The sequence below is a fragment of the Botryllus schlosseri genome, chromosome 8 (assembly GCF_051294905.1).
Source record: "Botryllus schlosseri isolate E-star chromosome 8, Bs_hap1, whole genome shotgun sequence".
Lineage (NCBI taxonomy): Eukaryota > Metazoa > Chordata > Ascidiacea > Stolidobranchia > Styelidae > Botryllus > Botryllus schlosseri.
Genome location: NC_137243.1, coordinates 7,418,639 through 7,439,294, shown reverse-complemented (window position 1 = coordinate 7,439,294; position 20,656 = coordinate 7,418,639). Strand labels below are relative to the sequence as shown.

The 20,656-nt window shown below is 39.4% G+C and overlaps 2 protein-coding genes across 6 annotated transcripts in view; one reads left to right on the top strand and one right to left on the bottom strand.

Moving 5' to 3' along the window:
- Positions 1-20,656, top strand: part of LOC145444097 (sodium/potassium-transporting ATPase subunit beta-1-interacting protein 3-like) — a 372,797-nt gene that overhangs the window by 176,166 nt on the left and 175,975 nt on the right. The window lies entirely within an intron of this gene.
- LOC145444077 (uncharacterized) overlaps positions 1-20,656 on the bottom strand; it is a 192,172-nt gene that overhangs the window by 134,379 nt on the left and 37,137 nt on the right. For 2 of the 5 annotated variants that reach the window (XM_080321990.1, XM_080321991.1), the window contains exons 11-20: positions 18,594-18,800; positions 17,251-17,457; positions 12,698-12,892; positions 9,579-9,803; positions 9,291-9,509; positions 7,242-7,349; positions 7,064-7,177; positions 6,855-7,008; positions 6,014-6,244; positions 27-99 (exon numbers count right to left, since the gene is read on the bottom strand). The exons of 2 other annotated variants lie outside the window; for them this stretch is intronic. In XM_080321990.1, the coding sequence (XP_080178116.1) occupies positions 27-99; positions 6,014-6,244; positions 6,855-7,008; positions 7,064-7,177; positions 7,242-7,349; positions 9,291-9,509; positions 9,579-9,803; positions 12,698-12,892; positions 17,251-17,457; positions 18,594-18,800 (1,733 nt within the window). The remainder of the gene's footprint in view (positions 1-26; positions 100-6,013; positions 6,245-6,854; positions 7,009-7,063; positions 7,178-7,241; positions 7,350-9,290; positions 9,510-9,578; positions 9,804-12,697; positions 12,893-17,250; positions 17,458-18,593; positions 18,801-20,656) is intronic. One more of the 5 variants, XM_080321992.1, reaches the window with a different exon arrangement.

Sequence of the window (20,656 nt, the reverse complement as noted above, 5' to 3'; positions counted from 1 at the left end):
TTATAACGCATAAATAGTGTACAAACCTTAATCGAGTACGCAGTACCTCGACGCAGTTTTACAATTTTGAGCCATTCCCCAGCCTGAGCAGTTCCTTTCCTGAACATGAGTATGGGAAAGTCTTAAACGTTGCCCCGTTGACCATATGGCTAATTTACAATAATATTCTTTTGACTTTGATAAAACCGGACCAAGAATTGTAAGACATGTCCTCGCACTACATGATATTTACAGGCAATGGTTTGTTTTGTTTCTTTGATTGAGTTTGTATTTGACTTCATTAAGTCCTTTCAGTGCCTTCCTATCTCTTGACTACATAGGAATCTTTAAATAATTTGGTCTAATGAAATCTCTGACACTTTCGGTGCCATTCCAAACCGATCGTTCATTTCAAATCGTTAGGATTTCACCAAAGCGCTACCATAGGTATTTTTTTTTTTTTTATACGGCTCCCCGTATCCGCTGCCCTTCTGCGACCCTCTCCAAGGTTAGGGTCGCCTCCGGGTCAGGGTCTTGATTACACATTTTATTTAATTTTTAACTTTTATATGAACGTAACTTTTAATGGTTTCTTCTCTTTTTTTTCTCTTGTTTGCGTATTCTTGTTTCTAAGATGGTGTGTACCTTAGTACAACTAAATACTCCAATAGTAACGATTTTTGTTATTCTCCTGTTTCCGTTTACTGGTTAAAAGCCAACCCCTGGAAGTTCCAGGGGTTGGCTTTTAACCAGTAAACGGAAACAGGAGAATAACAAAAATCGTTACTATTGGAGTATTTAGTTGTACTAAGGTACACACCATCTTAGAAACAAGAATACGCAAACAAGAGAAAAAAAAGAGAAGAAACCATTAAAAGTTACGTTCATATAAAAGTTAAAAATTAAATAAAATGTGTAATCAAGACCCTGACCCGGAGGCGACCCTAACCTTGGAGAGGGTCGCAGAAGGGCAGCGGATACGGGGAGCCGTATAAAAAAAAAAAAAATACCTATGGTAGCGCTTTGGTGAAATCCTAACGATTTGAAATGAACGATCGGTTTGGAATGGCACCGAAAGTGTCAGAGATTTCATTAGACCAAATTATTTAAAGATTCCTATGTAGTCAAGAGATAGGAAGGCACTGAAAGGACTTAATGAAGTCAAATACAAACTCAATCAAAGAAACAAAACAAACCATTGCCTGTAAATATCATGTAGTGCGAGGACATGTCTTACAATTCTTGGTCCGGTTTTATCAAAGTCAAAAGAATATTATTGTAAATTAGCCATATGGTCAACGGGGCAACGTTTAAGACTTTCCCATACCAGTGATGAGCGGATAGTGCTTTTCGAGACTCCGAATCCCTCCGACAACTTTTGTGTATTAGGAAAACTCCCTCCGACTCCGAAGAGCTCAATCCCAGACTCCGAGATACTCCGATGAATCTCGTCGAGTATCCGAAACAGTGGCAACCATGGTACTTGGTACACATGGTACAACATGGTATATTTGATAATATGGTTGGCCTCATAGTATTGATTACTCTCCAGTCCGCAATTGCAGTGCAGATGGCTGATTTTTATGCACTTGGTAATCATTTTTGCATGTTACCCGTCATATTACAGCTTTACAAGGTGTCAACTGTCTGTGTTTTGGTTTGTAATCATAATCAATAGGGTATTTTGGTCAGAGCTATCCAAATATATCGGAGAAAAAAGTTACAATACTCCGAAATTCTCCGAAAAAATATCTGTAGTAAACTCCGACTCCGCTCCGACTGTCACGAAATCGGCAAAACTCCGCTCCGAATCCACTCCGACTCCGCTCCGATGCTCATCATTGCCTGGAAGCGAGTGATTGGGGGGTTCTTTGTTGGCCCCTCCCCTCTTTCCTGAAGGGTTTTCCATCACTTTTATTCCTTTATCTTTCGTTGGGTTAGCCTAACTACCGTTTGGGGCCCCTCTTAGGGGGCTGTTATATTTTATTCTCATTTTTTTTCCTTTGTTTTGCAAATTCCTGCCAATTTTATCATGTCGCTTCTAGGTATAGCTCTATTTTTTCAACCCATTTGTGTGTTTCGGGGTTCTGTGTTATTCTCTCGAGTCTCTTTTTCATTTTTTTGAGAGTATTTTTTTCAATGTTTTCGCGGTCTACTCTTTCGTTGTTAATATCGAGCGATATTTTTGTGTTTATGATTTTCCGCTTTAGGATAGATGTTAGAATCCAATTTATTTTGTTTTTTCCATTATTATACAAAATGGCGTCATTTGACAGCACAGTTTGCATTGCACGTTCGATGTTTTTTTTAATCTTTTTTATATACGTGCATTCCACGAGCAGGTGCTTTGCATTGTCATTTTTCGATCCGCAAAATTTGCAGTTTAGTAGCAGTGGTTTATTATATTTGGTGTGCGTAATATTTCTTTTCCGCTTTTTTTCACCAAATATGAAGCCTTCGGTCACAATCCTATAGTTTACCTCCAATTCTTTATTTGTGATGACGGTTTGCCCCTTGTATTTCGTTTTCCAGATTTTTGGCCACTTTACCTCCCCACCGTTTTCTAACCTAATTATTGTTTTTTTTTCTCTCAATTTTTTGATTTCTGTGTATAGTTTCTTGTGTGTTATTTCTCCCCATTCTTCTTCCGTGAGTTTCAGCTTGTTTGTTGTGTCTAATATGTCTGTCCAGTTTTTTGGGGTCGAAAATTTGTGTGGTTCCGAGTTGTTGTATAGTTTTGTGTTGATTGCTTTAAGTTTTGTCCCAAGTTCGTATATGGCATATTTATGCCATATTTCTGTTGGGGTATCAAGTTTTTTAAGGATTGCGACTTTCTCTGCTTGGCAGGTTTGGATTTTTCCAACTACATCCGGGAATCCTATCCCACCGTGGTCTTTGTCTGCAATAAGCATTTTTCTTGCAATGCACTCCATTTTCTGTGGATACCACAGAAAATCGAAATACAGTTTTTCGATCTTTTTGATGTCTTCTTTGAGTGGTGGTTTTACTCTTGCGTTAAATAATATCTGACTCGATGCGAGGGAATTCAAGATCGTGAGTTTTCCCGTCCATGTTAAGTTTCTGTTCTTGTATGCGTGAAATATGCGTTTTAGCTTAGCTATTCTTTCCTTCCAGGTTTCCGTGTTTTGGTTTTTGCCATAATATTGTCCAAGTATCTTTATCCTGTCTCTTTTTTTGTTTTCTAACTCCGGGGTTCGTGTTCGATGTTTTTGTGGGTTAATGTGTAATATTTCAGTTTTTCCGGTGTTTAGTTTTTGCCCCGTTGCGCGTTCGAATTTTCCGAATTCATTTAATATGTGTTTCACGTCTTTTTCGCTGGTCAAGTAACAAGTTACATCGTCAGCGTATTGTTGTATTTTTATTTTCGCATTGCCGATGGTAAAGGGCTTTATTTTATTATCGTTTTCGATTTTTCTTGACAGGGGGTCACTGCTGATGGCATAGAGTGCCATACTCAGTGGACACCCCTGTCTGATTCCGCGCTCTATTTTGATGTTGTTTGTGAGTGCGCCGTTGATCTGGATCCTGCTGGAGGCATTTTTGTAGATCCTCCGTATTATGCGTATTATATTTTGGGGTAGTTCGTATTTTCCCAGGATTTTGAAGAGGTATTCGTGATGTAATCTGTCGAAAGCCTTTTCCTGGTCCAAATTCATAACTAGTAGTTCTTTCTGTTTTTCTTGGGCATAATCAATCACCGCTTGGGTGTTTCGCAAGACGTCAGTTATTTGCCGATCTTTTATGGCGCATTTTTGGGTGTGGAGGATTAGATTTGGTAGTATGGGTTTTAGCCTGTTCGAGATAATTCCGGTTAATATTTTGTAGTCTGTATTTAAAAGCGTTATTGGTCGCCAGTTTTTTAGATTCTTCGGTTCTCCTTTTTTATACAATAGTGTTGTTATGCCTATTGTCCAGGATTTGCATAGTCCTCCAAACATATATGCGTTATTTATAACTTCAGTCAGTTCTTTTTTGAGAATATCCCAGTATGTCGCATAATATTCTTTTGAAAGCCCGTCGGAGCCGGGAGTTTTTCTGTTCTCCATATTTTGGATTGCGCATCGGACCTCGGACTCGTCTATCTGGCTCTCTAGTTGCGCTCGTTCTTCTTCGTTTATGTTGAGGCCATTTATGTTTTCTAAGTACTCATCTTGGAGTCTGGGATCCTCTTGCGCTGATTTTCCCCATAAGTTTTTGTAGAATTCTTCCACCGCACGCATGGTTTCGGTGTTATTTTGCGTTTCTACTCCCGTTTCATTGACTACCATAGCTATCAATATCTATATAGTTTTGAAATTCTCCATGGCGAATCTTTACGATATTGTATAGTTTGATAATAAAAAGAGATTTGCGGTGAGTGCGAGATGTACGAATACGATACAGACATTGCCTGAATATCGCGTTTCTTTTACGGTATGATTGAAAGAAATTCGTAATTGCTCACGTTTAGTCATGAGCCAGCGTGCCCGTCTCCAAGCGCCTAGTTCTGGCCAGAGATGAGCGATTTTGTTGGGTTTTGACGATATTATGCGCACGGTCGGTAGTATCGCAGCGGACGAACAAGCGTGGAATAAGGCGGTGGCATAAACGAGGGCGATCGCAATCGCCACAGAGAGGTGTGGTGTGAACAGTGTACGTCGTACACGAATGTGTGCTTCTCGATGGCTTTACTAGCCTTACGGCTGAGCGTGTAGTGCGCGAGAAGGTAATCAGACTTCAATTGCAAATACGCAAGTCAGTCAATTAATACAGAGTACACACTGGGATAATAACTTGATCGACAGAGAAACTTGTCAGCCGATATAATTAGGTTAACTTTACTAGTAGGCCTACTCAATTCTCCCGTTCAGCGACAAAACAGGCCTGTATTTGGACGCCAGCAAGCCACCTAACAATCGGGAACGTGGATTGCTAGACTTGAAATGTGAATGTCAATCCTAGACAATTTCTCGCCAATAATCGCGAAGACAATGTGGATTTGAGAATAGCATTGTCGTACTGGTGCCGCCGTGTCTGCGTCTCGCTGATCAATCAACACGCCGTGCAATTCGTAATTAGGATTTCAAGGCGAGCAGGCGCAGCAAATTCGCGGGCGATGTTGATTGCCGACAACTTCGTCTTTGCAATTACGTATCGCGTCGGCCAGTTAGATTAGATTTTCCTAAAATGCGTCTCTCGTTTTAGCAAGGCGAGAGAGAAATCGAGGGAAGAAAGTTGAGAACGTCAGCAACTACCGTTGAAATGTAGCTGAACAAGCGCAGAATTCGTATGGAATTAGCGAAATATAATGACCTATTTTATCCTTTCGACTAATCCGGCGCATGATTCCAAGATTTGGTAGGGGTTTAGTCCCCTTAAATAACATTAACAAGCCATATTCGCCTTCTCATACGTAAAAACGAATATGTTAAACTAATAAATTAGCAAATATTAGAGGCTATATTTTACATCAATTTTTAGGATTTTGAAAAGGGGGGGTCCCGACCCCCTAAAACCCCCCTGGATACGCCACTGGATGTGTTCACTACAGAAAGGGTGCTTTTTATGAACTGCGGCGAAAAGAAGTTTTGTTAAAAGTCCTATGTGAGCCCAAGACCAGCATTTCATGCGGCCTGACAATGTGCTGCTCAGATCCTGGATGGGGGTGCGAGAGAATTTCATGAAAGCTCAGGGGGTAGTACGAGCTCTAGAAAGGTTAAGAAACACTGTAATAAACGGAATTTCCGTTTATAGTAGCTGCCATTGTGACATGCATCATGATAATTGCTACTGATAAAAGTGATACCGAAAATATTTTGTTATATTGTGACTGCCACTCAATGTAGTGAGCCTTCAACTGAGCTCGTAACCGTCTTTTTAATATAGAGAATTGAAACAATGTAACATGACAACATAACATAAATTGTTGTCATACCGCTTCAGAAATGCAAGTAATCATGTTTCGTAAAGAATATCCATTCAGACCAGATAAACTAGAAAAATACATATCCTTAGAATCGTAATATTCACTTACATCTGGTTATTCACGAGCACCGAATATGTCATGGAACTGTCTGGATTGTTGATAAAACCCGGCCAAAATACATTCAGAACCGTTCCATTGCACGGATCATTAGTGATGTTGACCAGATTGAGTCGTCCGGGTATCCGCTTACATGAGTAAACAACTTCTGATCTTCCATTCAATGATGCTCTAACACTCAGGTACGTTTCATGCTCTCCCTTTTTCAAGTCATTATAAAAGCTAAAATAAATTCCACGATCAATTGAAGAAAAGTTTTGGATCTCAAAGTTTTATGTGCATCTACACGAGCTATATGGCGAAAGGAAATTCCCCAGACAGGTATTGGAATATTCATGGTCAATGTTCCCTCTAATTTTTGACGAGTCCTGCGCACACTCATCAAATCACTGCGCAGGCCCTTGGACAATAGTGCGTAACGACTAAAAAAGGTCATCACTTCGGATTGGATTTTCTGTGCGCAGAGACCGTTTCAGCACTGCGCATTTGCGCACGTGCGCAGCTTAGAGGGAACATTGTTCATGGTCCGTGTGACCCAGAATTTAGGGAGTGATTACTGGTCAGTGCGAACTGTCCATTCACAATATTGTTCATGACTCTCAAATAAGATAAGCAAATTTTCCGACCCTACACAAATACATGCGCTACATAAAAGTAATCCATAAGTTCTACGTACTGAAAGAGCCCACATAACGAGTGTATGTGAGAATTTGTGCCCCTACTTTCCACGGTGTCATAAAGTTCATGGAACCATAGTTTGCTCTTCCAAATAAAGATGCTCTCTCCTATTAAAATCCAATCTAACATTTGGCATCGCTTCAGAACACCATACCTCCGATTGCCGGATTCTGGGTTCAATGTCATATTCCACTCTTCGTTGCCATTCACCAGAAAATGAAACAGTGCCGAGTACTTGTTAGCATTGTTTCGCAGATATATCTGGTAACTGCCGTTTTCTAGATCCTTGATTCCGATTGTGAAAGGCCCTGAGAATATGATGTCACAATAACCAGGTGCCATTTTCCATACTCTATATCTCACCCTTTTCACATTTATCCCCGAAAAATAAATCTTGACATTGACACCGAAAAGAGCATCCAACAGGGGTGCATTCTCCGTTCCCAGAGCAGTTATTAGAATCGAGACATGGATTACCTTCATAATGTTAAATTACAGTCAACTGGGATATCCGCAAATTTTGAACCATAACAAAACATACTTCCTTTCGTTGGACTTTCACACATGAACATACTAATGCATCGCGATCTAACTACTCGTTTTTTTTTATTCAACCTCACGCAGATTCCTGCACCCCCTTTCTGCATGTCTACAAAAGCAACAATATATTATGAGGCGTCACAAACCATTTGGTGATATGTTTAGACAATATCCACGCCTAATTAGTATGCTAAGTAGGGGGATTCGTATTCCTTCCATGTACCTGTGGATCAAAATATTCGCATATGCAGCCTGACCAAACAAAGCAATGTTTAGGTATCACAATCCATAACTGCTGTGCCTTCGCAGATATAACAATTTTGACCCACCTTACTTGAGGGCTGGAGTTATATATAGATGTGTCTTGCCAGGGTCATTAGTCGGCGTAATTTGAATGATTGGAAGTAGTAATTCATATCGAATTTAAAAATGACTCTCTGGCTTGTGCAGCTGGGTTATAAACCAAGTCACAAGGTTCCGAGTCTCAAGTCAATTCAACTTTTATCATCGAGAATCGAGTCAAGTCGAGTCATTTTCATTTCACCCCTGAGTCAAGTTACAGCCCAAGCCAGAGAGCACCGAGTCGAGTCAGAGTTTCGAGTCCGAGTCCAAATCATAGAGTTCACTGTCCATTATCGAGTTCAGGGTAGGTTCAACTGACTTCTGTGAAACTATTGGGTGATATCGATTATCGAAGGCCTCACATTCATAATATACTAATTTTCTCATTCGTAACATATTTATACAAACTGAAAAAAATGGGTTTCTATGCCTATTTTTCAAGAGTCGGTATTGATACACGAGACTTGAATGAAGTAATATAGAATGTCTCAAGTCATGTGCAACCAATGACTCTAGAACAAGGGTGGGCAGTTATTTTTTTCCACGGGCCAAAAAAAAATATGTTGGCGGGTCGAGTCAAATAATTTACATGTGTTCCCCAGCGCATTAAATTTAATTCTAAATTGGAAGCAGTGAATTACACTGTTAATAAATGCTGCTCAGTGGATGTTTGTACCAAAAAATACCATTTACTTGCCGTCATATTTCGAAACAATGTCAAACATGATACCTTTTAGAGTAATCTTTAAATTTCTATCTGCGTTCTTCTATCAAGACATTAAAATGTTTTTGGAATAGTACACAGCTTATTTTCTTGGTAGCTTGGCGAAATAGCCTTGTTGTGGAGCAAAGCTTGCAGTTCTTCTGAAATTCGCCCGTCCTTGACCGAGTGTATGTCTACATGTTTTTGTTATAAAACCGACTCAATTTATACTCCTTAAACACGGCAACCTGATAAGCACTAACTACTAAAAAGACCAGTTTACCCTAGACTTCAGTAAACAAATATTTATTGCTTCAACCTTCTTTGAATTTCAGCTTTCAACTTTTTTGCCATGCCCATTCACCCTTTAGGGGTAATGATGACTCATAGTAATCACGGGCACCGAATGATTTGTGTTACGAATGAGGGATATGGAAATGGATCACGTCACAATTTGAAGCACAGACCGTGTAATGTAGTGGTTCTCAGACTTTTTAGATACGCTCCCTTTGCGATGCTGGCAATCCTATCGGATAGTTTGATGGTGTGGAAGGTTATGATTGTTGATGAGAGAATTCTCAAATACGATATTCTGACTATATGAAAAGTTTTTTCAGTTTACTGCAGCTTCGAGTCCCTTTCAGATGCCTCCACGTCCTCCCCCTAAGGCGGGCGCACGACCGAGTTAGAGAAACACTGGTGTAATTGTAATGTGACGATGCTAACAAAGAAGGCTTGGTGAATTCATGTGACTTTGATTGTTAAAACATAGCTTGCCACATTGTCTTTATTTTTAATATGGATTACGCGTGAGGTGCTGCGCGATAGCGCCTTATTAATGAACAGGCTTGAAAGTAAACGAATTTTTGGTTCAGTTTATGCAGCCTATGGCAATGGCCGGGAACCTTTTTTGACCGAAGAGTCATATTGACCCAACATTTTTAATTGTAAATCCCAAAGAGTCATACATGTCAATAAACTGTCACCATTACCATTTTTAGATACCTTTAATCTCGGCGCCATCATACCAATATCCTGTCACGTTAGCACCCACTAAACGTGGCAATTGTGTGGAATTGATCCAACCGGAACGTTTTGGCATTGCTAAAATTCCTTCCTTTCCTAATACACCTGTGCATTGATTTATGGCGTCAATTCGTGACTTGGCCGCGGTTCCAGAAAACCAATATTGACATTGATCACGCTCTCGATTTTCAATAATTGCTGTACATAAACAGAAATATGTAATAAGAATAAGACGACTAAGTTAAAAAGGAAGGAAGTTGGACTTACGTTCGCAGAGTTTGATGGCAGCTGGATCCATATTCCAAGCCTCCTTCTCAGTATCACATGTTAAATTCATTACTCTATCACCGTTTGAGAATCGATAACCAGCGACACACGATAGTTCACAAACTTCTCCTAATTTACATTCTTCTGCAATTGACGGTTTCTTTTGCTTGTACGGGCTTGTGGGAGCAGCCAAACTGGTCCGCTTTATAGGTTCACATGTGACTTCTGAAAATCGAAAATCACAAGTAAGTGTTCTGACCGACATGCAGTGAGCTGCAAATGTAAGGAGAGGACTACGCGTCGAAGGCATTTCGCACCAAGATGTATTAGTTTTATTGACTAATATGAAATGGCTTAAATACTGATTGTCTTTTAGGTTTCACATGCTGCCTGAAAGTTGATACGTCCCGATGCTAAAGGTATTGATACCAAATGATCCAGTGCCGAAATGCTTGGATTGCAGACCGAGAGGTGGTGTAAAATCGTTTGAAACAGATAATAAAGCAGCATCAACAACTCTGTACCATTTATTCATAGTGTCCTACAATGGTGTGGACACAAGCAGATCTCGCGGCTCACTGCGATTGGTCTACGTCACAATTTCCATCTGGTTGAAGGCAATTTGACAGTATCAATCAAAAGTCACTGGGGTACTAATTACGGTGATATAAATTTTATTGTGCTCGTGGTTCCAGAATCCGTAAAAATCCACCGAGAATTTTGATCGTAACGGAGTTTGGTATTGTGACGCAGAAATGCCGTCTGGGAGCAAGTTAGGACCAGCGCCAACCGCAAGCGTATTGGCCATTGTTGCGCAAGCAATTGAGCATTCACACTCTCACTCTCGCTTGCTCCGAGCTGCGGCTGCTTATTCCAGACGGGATTGCGATGTCACAATGAGAAACTCCGTTGAAATGCAAAATGAAAGGCTGATTTTGCGGAGCTTCAGGAATAAGGGCGCCATAAAATTTACAGAATCGTAATCAGTAGACAGGTAGCTTTCGATTGATACCTATTTTATCAAATTTTGGGCTCGGCAAGCCAGTTAATTACCGTCAAATTGCCTTTAGCCAAATGAAAGTTGTGACGTGGATCAATCGCAGCGAGCCGTTAGATTTGCTTGTGGCAACACCATTGTAAAACACTACGATTTATTCAACTACTTCGAATTATTGTTGATAAATATATATATATATATATATATATATATTGCTATATAGCAACGAGGCTACAAGTTCATGTGTTCGTCGAAGTGTTACTATTACTTCTGGGCTGTTCATTTATATCCAGTAATTTTTTGCAATTCAACAATAAACTATAGGAGTCTTTTCATAATTACCGGTTTTCCTTATACATAACACCTTCTGTGCTTCGCATTATACAAATTCACTTAACATCAGTAGCAGAAGCCAAAATTCCCTATTCATGGCGATTCACATTTTGACGCCGTAATTTCACTAATATGTGAAATAAATCAAGCATTGCACTGACATAAGTTGGTAATATAGCAAACTGTGAAACACAGTTGATCTCTTTATCAGTTTAGTATGAACCACATATGGTGACTTTCCTGCTGATAGTGAAAACAAATATTGTGTAAACTCTATCACCAAATATTGTAGTTGGCTTTTCGCGAACGTCTGAGCAACGTGAGCAACTGAGCATGCACTTTAAACTCCGTAACGTGGAACAGGTTTAGTCACAAAAAACATTATGTCTTGTTTAGATCCATAAACTATGTATAACAATGAGCTATTACTATGTGATGTGAATGAATACGTTGGAAACCATAATATACACAGTTTTATATTGTCGGCACAAGTAGGATAACATAGGACTACTCATGTTGACGATGCAGCTCAAATATATAGCTGGCAAGAAGGGTGAATTGCAACCGATGGTTGATCAACAATTCACATGCATATCATACTGGTTCATCAATTTATTATTGTTGAGTTTGAAGATCTTCTGAATACAGCAATTTATTGTACCAAGCACAGTAGCATTAAGATGAAAAGAACAGTAATATAATCGACTTTATGTGCCGTATAGTTGAACATTTCTAAGTACCACAGATCTGGAATTTTGTACTTGCAGCAATGACGACTGTACAATAAGGCTAATTACTCAATTTGTAGAATGTAAACACAAATCGTGAAAGCTTTGGAACACTGAGATTAGCAGGTATATCCACAGTTCTATTGCAGCGAATGAAGAAAACAAAAAAAAAGAATATATAAAGAACACAGGTAGTCTGTAAGATGCACTAGACATCTGCCAACAACATATAGCAAATAGTAGGCATCAACAATATACATGTATTTAAAATTATGTTCAGTGAAATAACAGGGATGTTGTAATCGTACCCACCTAGAGATATAAGACTTTCAATTCTTCGACTAAAATGTTTATAAGGAATCCTACACTTTGTTCAATTTATTTTTCTGCCAATTACCGTATTAGTGGTGGGCCTCCAGTCGAAAATTTAAATGCGTTCACCAAAGAATTCATAAAATACGATCCGGGGGACTTGAACCAACACGCAATATATCACTGTAAACCAAAAGCAGCTTATAGCTACTCTCAGAGACCCTTGTTTTTCATTTTCTCCTGTGATATATAGTCCTTCTCTTGGTAAATGAGACCAAATGACTTTCTCTTGGTAAATGAAAAATTCCGCGACCTGCTTATCCCCCCCCCCCCCATTTTGTCATAACACAAAATGAAAGCAGAATGCTAGCAATCGCAACAGTTAGTTTGATGGCATGGACGGTGATGACCGTTGATGAGAGAATTCTCCAATATGAAATTTGGACTATGCTGTGCGTAAAACAGATTTTCAATTGACCGCAGCTTCGCGCCACCCTCATTTGCTTTCCCAGTTTCCCAGTTTGAGAACCACTGATTTATACAGTCATACTAGTCTCATTGGCAATCTTGTACTATAGAAATATCCATTATGTTGATAGTAATTAATTTGTATGAACCTACTCATATGTATAATTTGCAACTGGCTAACACAAACATAACAAAAAATATATTACCGTATATATATATGCAGAAATAGAACAGAAAATATTGCATATCTATCAGAAAATGAGAAAAAAAAATGCACTTACTAACGCACTCCTGTACCGGCCATGATGCAGTTTTTGTGGATTCATCCAGAGTACATAAAATATCTTGTTTGACGGGCTTGCCTATAAATTTATATCCCTTGGAGCATTGTAGTCGACACCGTTCATTGATTGTTCCTTCCGGACAGAAAGTAGTTCTATAGTTGTCAGTCAATTCCTTGCGAGGACACTTGATTTCTTAAAACAAATCAAGTCAAGTCTGATTGTATTTTGATAAAGGTCTATGATCAGATCACTACTTGCACATAATTTCAAAGTTTTAAGGAAGATGAAAATAACAAGATTTAGTAGAAAATTTCTTTAGGAAACATTCAACATCACACTTGCTTGTGAAAAGGCCATGAGAAACGAACTGTCACAAAGAAATCAAAGGATTTTATCGCACAGCGTCAGTACAACGCTCTCCAACATGGGAGATGGGCATAGTTACTACAAAATAAAACATGTTTTATTGAAGTAAAAATACAACAAAAATATCACGATCAACACTATTCCTTCTATTTTGAACTACGAGCTGCGCACGATACACGGCAACACTCTTCAGCAACTATTTTGATTACTTCTGTATAGCCTCTGGCCGAATTTCAGTGCATAGTCATAATGAAATAACTGGCGGCCAAATACCCTCGGTAAACTGTCCATGTCCACTTTTCCATCGCCAGTGACTAATCTATTTACTCACATCGGCTTACTATGCGCACGGAAATTGTGGGTAGTCATGTTATGAATAGCAATGGGAATTCACTTTCTATAGTGGCACGAAGGGCGGAGAATTTTCATATTGATGTGTGAATTTTGTCGTCAATATTAGTATAGATTCACATATTATTATCAAATATTTCTCCTTTCTCAGCCAATGTGATCAGATTCACCGTCAGAGTTTGGGCTGGGGGTGTCTTCTAAATTTAGGGAAGCTTTCAGATTACAGTAATGAAATAAAAAAATTAGCTTGCATTGAACTGCGCCTAGCGCTAAGAGAAATTCAAGAATACTTCAACCTCATTAATTGGATAGTCAATTTGCATATTGACAGCCCCCAATACATCTTAGTCGAATTAAGTGTCGATAGCGGCATAATATTGTTTCTGCTGCCGCAGATTGGCCACCCCTTGACTAAACAATCGATATCGGGGTTAGCTAAAGAGACGGTACTTGGAAAACTATCTCCTCGTAAAGCTTTGTCTTTTGGGTAGCCTGAAGACGTTGTCCAAGCGTCTCGGTCTTGGCAGCGGTTGGCCGTTTCGCGTCAAGGCAATATGCCTATTCATATTAGCAAATTCTTCCTCTATAGCAGAGGTCTCAAACACGCAGCCCGCGTGCCAGACATTTTGGAATTTCAAGTATTCGACAATATATTCAAGTATCATATATCTTTTTTAGATTTAAGAACTTAAAGTTCACTCTAAAACTACGACAAAAACCGGGAATCGAAACAATTACTTCACCATCACATCACTTCTGAGATCTACCATGCGGTGGAAAATCGCTATTTCGTCACATTTTAGGTTTATGATGATAAAACATGACCCGTCGATGATTTGTGACTGAAAATCGTAATTTTGTCGGTGCGACCTTTCGATTTTGGATTAACTGGGTGATAAATTGAAAATTACTCGAGTTGAGTCGGGTCAAAAGTTAAAATCAGAGAAGGACTTGCGTCCCGGAATAGTGACTTGGTAATCCTACGGACGCAACAATCTATGACACTGCCATGGGGAAAAGTAATATTTCAAAAGCCCGTAGCTTGTGTTGCCCAAGGTATATAGATATCTAATCAGGTCTGTATGGAAAACATTGGCATTCTGAGGCCCCCGTGACGTATATTTGGTTACATCCTTGGTGTTGTTTGTTCTCTCTATCCATGTTATTATCGGGGGCGAGTAAAGTAGTGGTACGTTCCACAGCTGTACCACCAATGGATTCTTCGGCGATTTGTCATTTCTATTCCAAGGGTTCTTAACTAGGGGTCCGTAGCCCCTTCGTGGTACGAAGCACCTCATCAGGGGGTACGAGATGCATTGTGGAAATAGGCCTATATGCTGTGGAATATTTTCTGAGCCAATTTATTCAACTGGAAAATATTCTTCGCGCTACTCGCGATTTCATGTGAATGGGCTTTCTGATTTTTATATAGGTACGACCAGAAATTGTGTTGAAATCATACAGGGGGCACGGGAAATCTATTTTATTCAAATATTTGAAAAAATTATCGTGCCAAGCGTGAATAGTATAGGCTTACCATACGTCCTCTTTTAAGACGATTTGTCCTCTTTTTTGACTTTTTTGAAAGTGTCCTCGGAGGACGCCCTTTCGTCCTCTTTTTTGAGATTTTGTCTTCTTTTTTGAAAATTTAGGCAGATTTAGAGCAAATTGCGAGTGATATGCCTGCCGCATATTAGCACAGAAGTGAAGCTCCGGCGGGTATTTCGGAGTGAAAAACGGTGATTTTAGCTCTGAGCGAAAAGATGACCTTTTTTTTTTTTTTTTAGTTATCCACCTGGCAATGTGGAGTAAAAAACGTTATTTTGAGCTCTGATCAGAAGTGATGACCTTTTTTTTTTTTTTTTTAGTCATCCACCTGGCAAAGTGGAGTAGAAAACGCTATTTTGAGCTCTGAGCAGAATTGATGACCTTTTTTTTTTAGTCAACCGATCACAAAGTGGGAAAAATTAACCGGTTTTTGAGAATTTTACTCCGGTTTTGCAAGTTGCAAATTTCTGAAAAAGTGTCCTCTTTTTTGATTTCCAAAATATGGTAAGCCTAGAATAGTATAATAGTAAATTACATTTTTCACGATATTTGTGGAAGCCTGGCTGCAAGGTGCCGCCAAATTAGGCCTACTTGGATATTAGGCCTATACATTGAATACCCCTATTATAATAGGCTGCGGCCCGCGGCGACATCAAAATTAGGAAATTGGCCCGCGAACCCATTTGAGTTTGAGACCTCTGCTCTATAGAATGATATTATCATCGCTGTTTGCCGTATCAGCCGGTGAAAAATAGTGATATTGGGCAAAGCAGAATAGCGTACTTTGAACAACAACAACATCAACAATACATGTTTAAACTGAAATCATTTTCAGCATTTCAAAATGCTTTACTAAGCATTCTTCCTAAATTTCAAATCATGTAGCGGGCCGAAAAATATGAACTCGCAGGACGCGTGTTAGCGACCCCTGGTATATAGCTATCTAATCAGGTCAGTATGGCAACCATCGACATTATGTGACCCCCAAGACGTATAGTTCGTTACATGCTGGGTGATGTTTGTTCTCTTTAGCCCCGTTATTATCAGTGGCAAGTAAGGTAGCAGTACGCTCCACAGCTGTAACACCAATCAATTCATCGGCGATTGGACATTTCTATTCCATGGGTTCTTAACCAGGGTCTGTAGACCCTTTCGGGGTATGAAGCACCACATCAGGGAGTACGAGATGCATTGTGGAATTGAGTCTATATGCTGTGGAATATTTTCTTGGCCAATTTATTCAACTGGAAAATGGTTTTCACACTACACGCGATTGTATGTGATTGGGCTTTCTCATTTTAATACAGGTACCATCAGAAATTGTGTTGAAAATGAACAGAGCTACGAAGAATCTTATTGAAAACACGAGGGTAAAGCATGATCGCTAAAGTTGAGAAACAATACTATCACTATGGCTCAAAAATTATTATATTCAAGTTGTTATTGATATGTTCCAATAATTATCAAAGGCAAACTTTCGCAATTACAGTAACAATAGCCTACTTATCACGACTACATAAAAACCAGGATAAGGCTACTCTGCTCAAATGCTCTGACATCAGATCAATCTTCGGCAGATTTTAAAATATTCTACATAAAATTGTGGCACGTCCTAGGACATATAGCTGTAATATTATGACCCGACAGCTTGACAATGTCATGATGCATCCTCTTTCATGATGTCTATAATTCATTATTTTAACAGATTATGCCCGGCATAAAGCAATTTTATTCGAATATTTAAAAATGTGATTTTTTTTCCTGCGTCAAGCGTGAATAGTACAATAGTAAATTACAGTTTCACAATGTTTGTGGAATGCATGCAAGCTCCCGTCAAAGAAGACCTACTTGGAAATTATACATTGAATATCTCTATTATTGATGCTGCGGCCCATGGCGTCATCAAAAACTAGGAAATTAGCCCGCGAGCACATTTGAGTTTGAGACCTCTGATTGAGACCGACTAACAATCAAATATTAATGAATAAAACATGTCAGTTGGGTTTCCCTGGAAGCCAGATTTCTTATTATATGTTACAATTGTTACATTCTAATTTTGGTGAAGACGAAATTGCATCAGACGTATTTGAAATTAATTTTACACATCGCTGATTTTGAAAAATGACCACATTTGATTTAGGAAAAAGTTTCCATTCAACAGCAAGAGTTGAATCTACTCACTCTCTCATCTCATTGAATGACAAAGTATTTGAACAGTATGGTTGGGTGAGAACACATTTGCTATTGATAATAATGGAGTAACCTGGATACAGAAAATTTCTCACCCTCGCAAGTTAGAGCATCATCAAAGTTCCAACTGGCAGTCGTACCAGTATTTGATATGACACATCTAGCAGGTCCCCTCTTTGAAGATTTGGTTCTGTAACCATCTCTGCATGTCAGAGGACACACCGTACCAACCGATTTTCTAAAGCATTTTTTCTCGTGATAGTTCTTCTGTTCAGGAATATGCACTTGAGGGCATTTCACCTCTGTCAAGATAATAATATGGGATTAATGCTGATAACCGTAAATCCAGCCTATCGCGCAGTGGTTTTCAACCTAGCGGCCGTTTGCTCATTTCCGGATGTCGCGAAAATCTTGAACGATTAACTATCTACCGACTTACTAAATAAGCCGTGGCAAGTCTTGGCAACCGCACTGACCTTTTTTCAATAATTGCATTACCAAACAGGCATTGAGTTGATCTGGACAAAGGTAATGGACTTATTTGTCTAGTAATCAGCCACCCAAACAGGCTGTAAGAAAGTCCTGACATAGTAATCAGGTTACCACTTCAAGGAGGGGGTCGTGAAACATCTTAAATCGGAAATTGTGTCACAATTGTAAAATTGTAGAAAACCACTGCCACTGGCTCTAAAGACATCAGTATAGTGCCTAGTGATAAAATTTGTACATCTCTGTATTAGAAGAGCTTCTTGGAGGTACAGAACTTCAATATACAATTGAATAGTATATTCATATTGAAATGAACCCGAATATTCTCGGCTGACACTCGTCAGGGGTAATGTGTTGTGATACGATTTGTTGATATACAATGTTCTTTACAATTCTCTACTAGTTGCTGACGACTACCCCTGACGAGTGTCAGCCGAAAATTTCTGTATTAGTTGCTGAGTCGTACACAATAGTTACGCTTCTGTTGTCTAAATCCACATTTTAATTATACAGGATGGGATATATATCATGTTTGGATGATTCATGCATAGTAGAGTATCCATGGCTTGACCATGTTATAAAAACTATAATATGAGTAACAGGAAGGAGATTTTGAAATGAATACTTTCATGTTAATTGCACCGTGAATATTGCGAGATGTGTACCACGATGTGACAATTTTGAATGCCATCATGAATAATATGTTTGCATATGTTGAATGGTTATGTGTAAGTCATTCGACTGTCACCGTGGCGTATAAGTTTCGAAGTAAATTTGTAGTACTGTGGGAGTCGGAGTTCATGGAAAAAAAAAGTCGGAGTCGGTACGTTTAAAGACTTTGGAGTTGGAGTTGGAGTCGCTCTATTGAAAATGCCTGGAGTCGGAGTCAGAATTGGTGGTAAAATTTACCGACTCCACGACCCTGATTCAAATGCAGAAGTTTTCTCACCCTCGCAAGTTGGCGCATCGTCGAAGTTCCAACTGGCAGTCGTTCCTCTGTCTGATAAGACACATCTCGCCGGTCCCGTCTTTGAAGAATTGGTTCTGTAACCATTCCTGCATGTCAGAGGGCACACCGTTCCAACAGATTTTTTAAAACATTTTTCCTCGCGATAGTTCTTCTGTTCAGGAATACGCACTTGAGCGCATGTTACCTCTGTCAAGATATTTATAAGGGATGAAAACTGACAACTAGGGTAAGTTTTTGCAACTTTTATAGAACTTCCGGGAGCTTCCTGAATGCTCAAAATTTATGTCGTATGATGTTTTAAACTTTTTGAAGATCACTTGATTGATTCACTGCCGTTTAAAATTCAGGTTCTTCCCTATTTGAAGAACGCGCAGGCAAGACCGCGACAAATTATGTTATCACTTGGTCACCTATTCGGGCTATTTATATTGCTATAGCCGCCAACACATAGTTTTGCTGTAATGCCTTGGGTCAAGTTTGCAGACCTAAGTGGTTTTCGGAGTGGTATTTGACTTGTTTTATTGATTATTCATTTGCAGTCCGTCTTTATGAGGAAAATTATTTCCGTGTTGCAATTTTTCTTACTGCGTACCAGTAAAAACTAATTTCTGGGGGTCTTGGTAGGCTTAGGCTAGTAGGCTTACTTAATTGGACAGCTCTGCAGGAGATGGCAGGGAAATGCTGTCATGTATGTTTCAAACCTAGAGAGCATACAAATGCATGTATGATCGATTCAACATACTACAAAATAGTATCAGAGATATAGCGCAATTGACAAAGTATGAAATGTATCGAATATGGTGTGGAAGAATGTTGTTATGGTGTGGAAAATTATCAGTATGGTATAGAACGAGTGAGGCGGGCAATCAAACGTAATTTACCGTAATTTACCGGGGGTTGCGTATTATACATGGGTGCAGCAAGCCTTGAAAAAAAATCCCTCTTTAAAAAACTTGAAATCACGCCTTTCTTCATGTTTGTTTAAATCGCGGATCACCTCTAGACATTGGGCCCCGTAATTCGTATTATCGAGTGTAACGCGCTGCCAAATAGAGAGTCATGTTGCCAATTAACGAAAAGCGTGTTTCTAATTAACGAGTGTCGTCTGCAAATTACGCGATCTCTTGCTGAGTTGATTTGCCGTTTGTGCGCGAGCGAAATTAGGCCACAGATTGCTACCGGCGTGCGCGGCAATTCTTGTTGATTCATCGCGTCCTTGTTGATTCATCGCGTCAACGACAGGCCGTAACAATCTCATACACTAGAGGCCATGTACGCAAGATATAATCGCTTGGGTAATCAGTCGCATCTCCAACAGGACTGGTGCGCCCGACATAACCGTTAGCGTTAGCCTAAGCAATCGAATCTGTAATTGTAATAGGCCACGTGCGCAAGATGTCGTGTGTCGCTAGCCTGAGCTATCGCGTCGCCGACCTCAAAGGCTTTGGCTACTATCTACTCTCGTTTAGAGACAATGCCGGTCATTGTAATATGATTAGCGATCATTATGTCATGATTGTTCGACAGTGACATCGCAAAACAGAACAACATCGAATACTAAACCGCAACTATTCATGTCCTCATGTACTGCGAATGCAGGGTGCGTACTATATACGGGCACAGGCTTTTTCCCAGAATATACACGTCATTTTAAGGGTGCGTATTATACATGGGGGCGCACTATGTTCGGAAAATTACGGTAGCTGTCTGCAAGTTATTCCAAAATTGTATATTGTGATGTAGTTAGCAAACAGGAACAAACAGGAAAAAGATAACACTCCAAAATAAAACTTGGCATCGTTCCAAATAATTGCACCGCTGTGAGACAACGCATCGACTCTTGGATTATATTATTCGACAACAACGCGAATGAACGAAGTTTACCACTTGCCAAGACGATATGAAATTGGTAAATGCCACTCTCACATCATTTTTGCAATGAAGTCTGCTGCTTTTCTTTGTTTTTATGTCCGATCATGGTTGCACGAAATATATTTCAAATTGCTATTACACATCGCTGAATTTGAAAACTAGTGGGTACT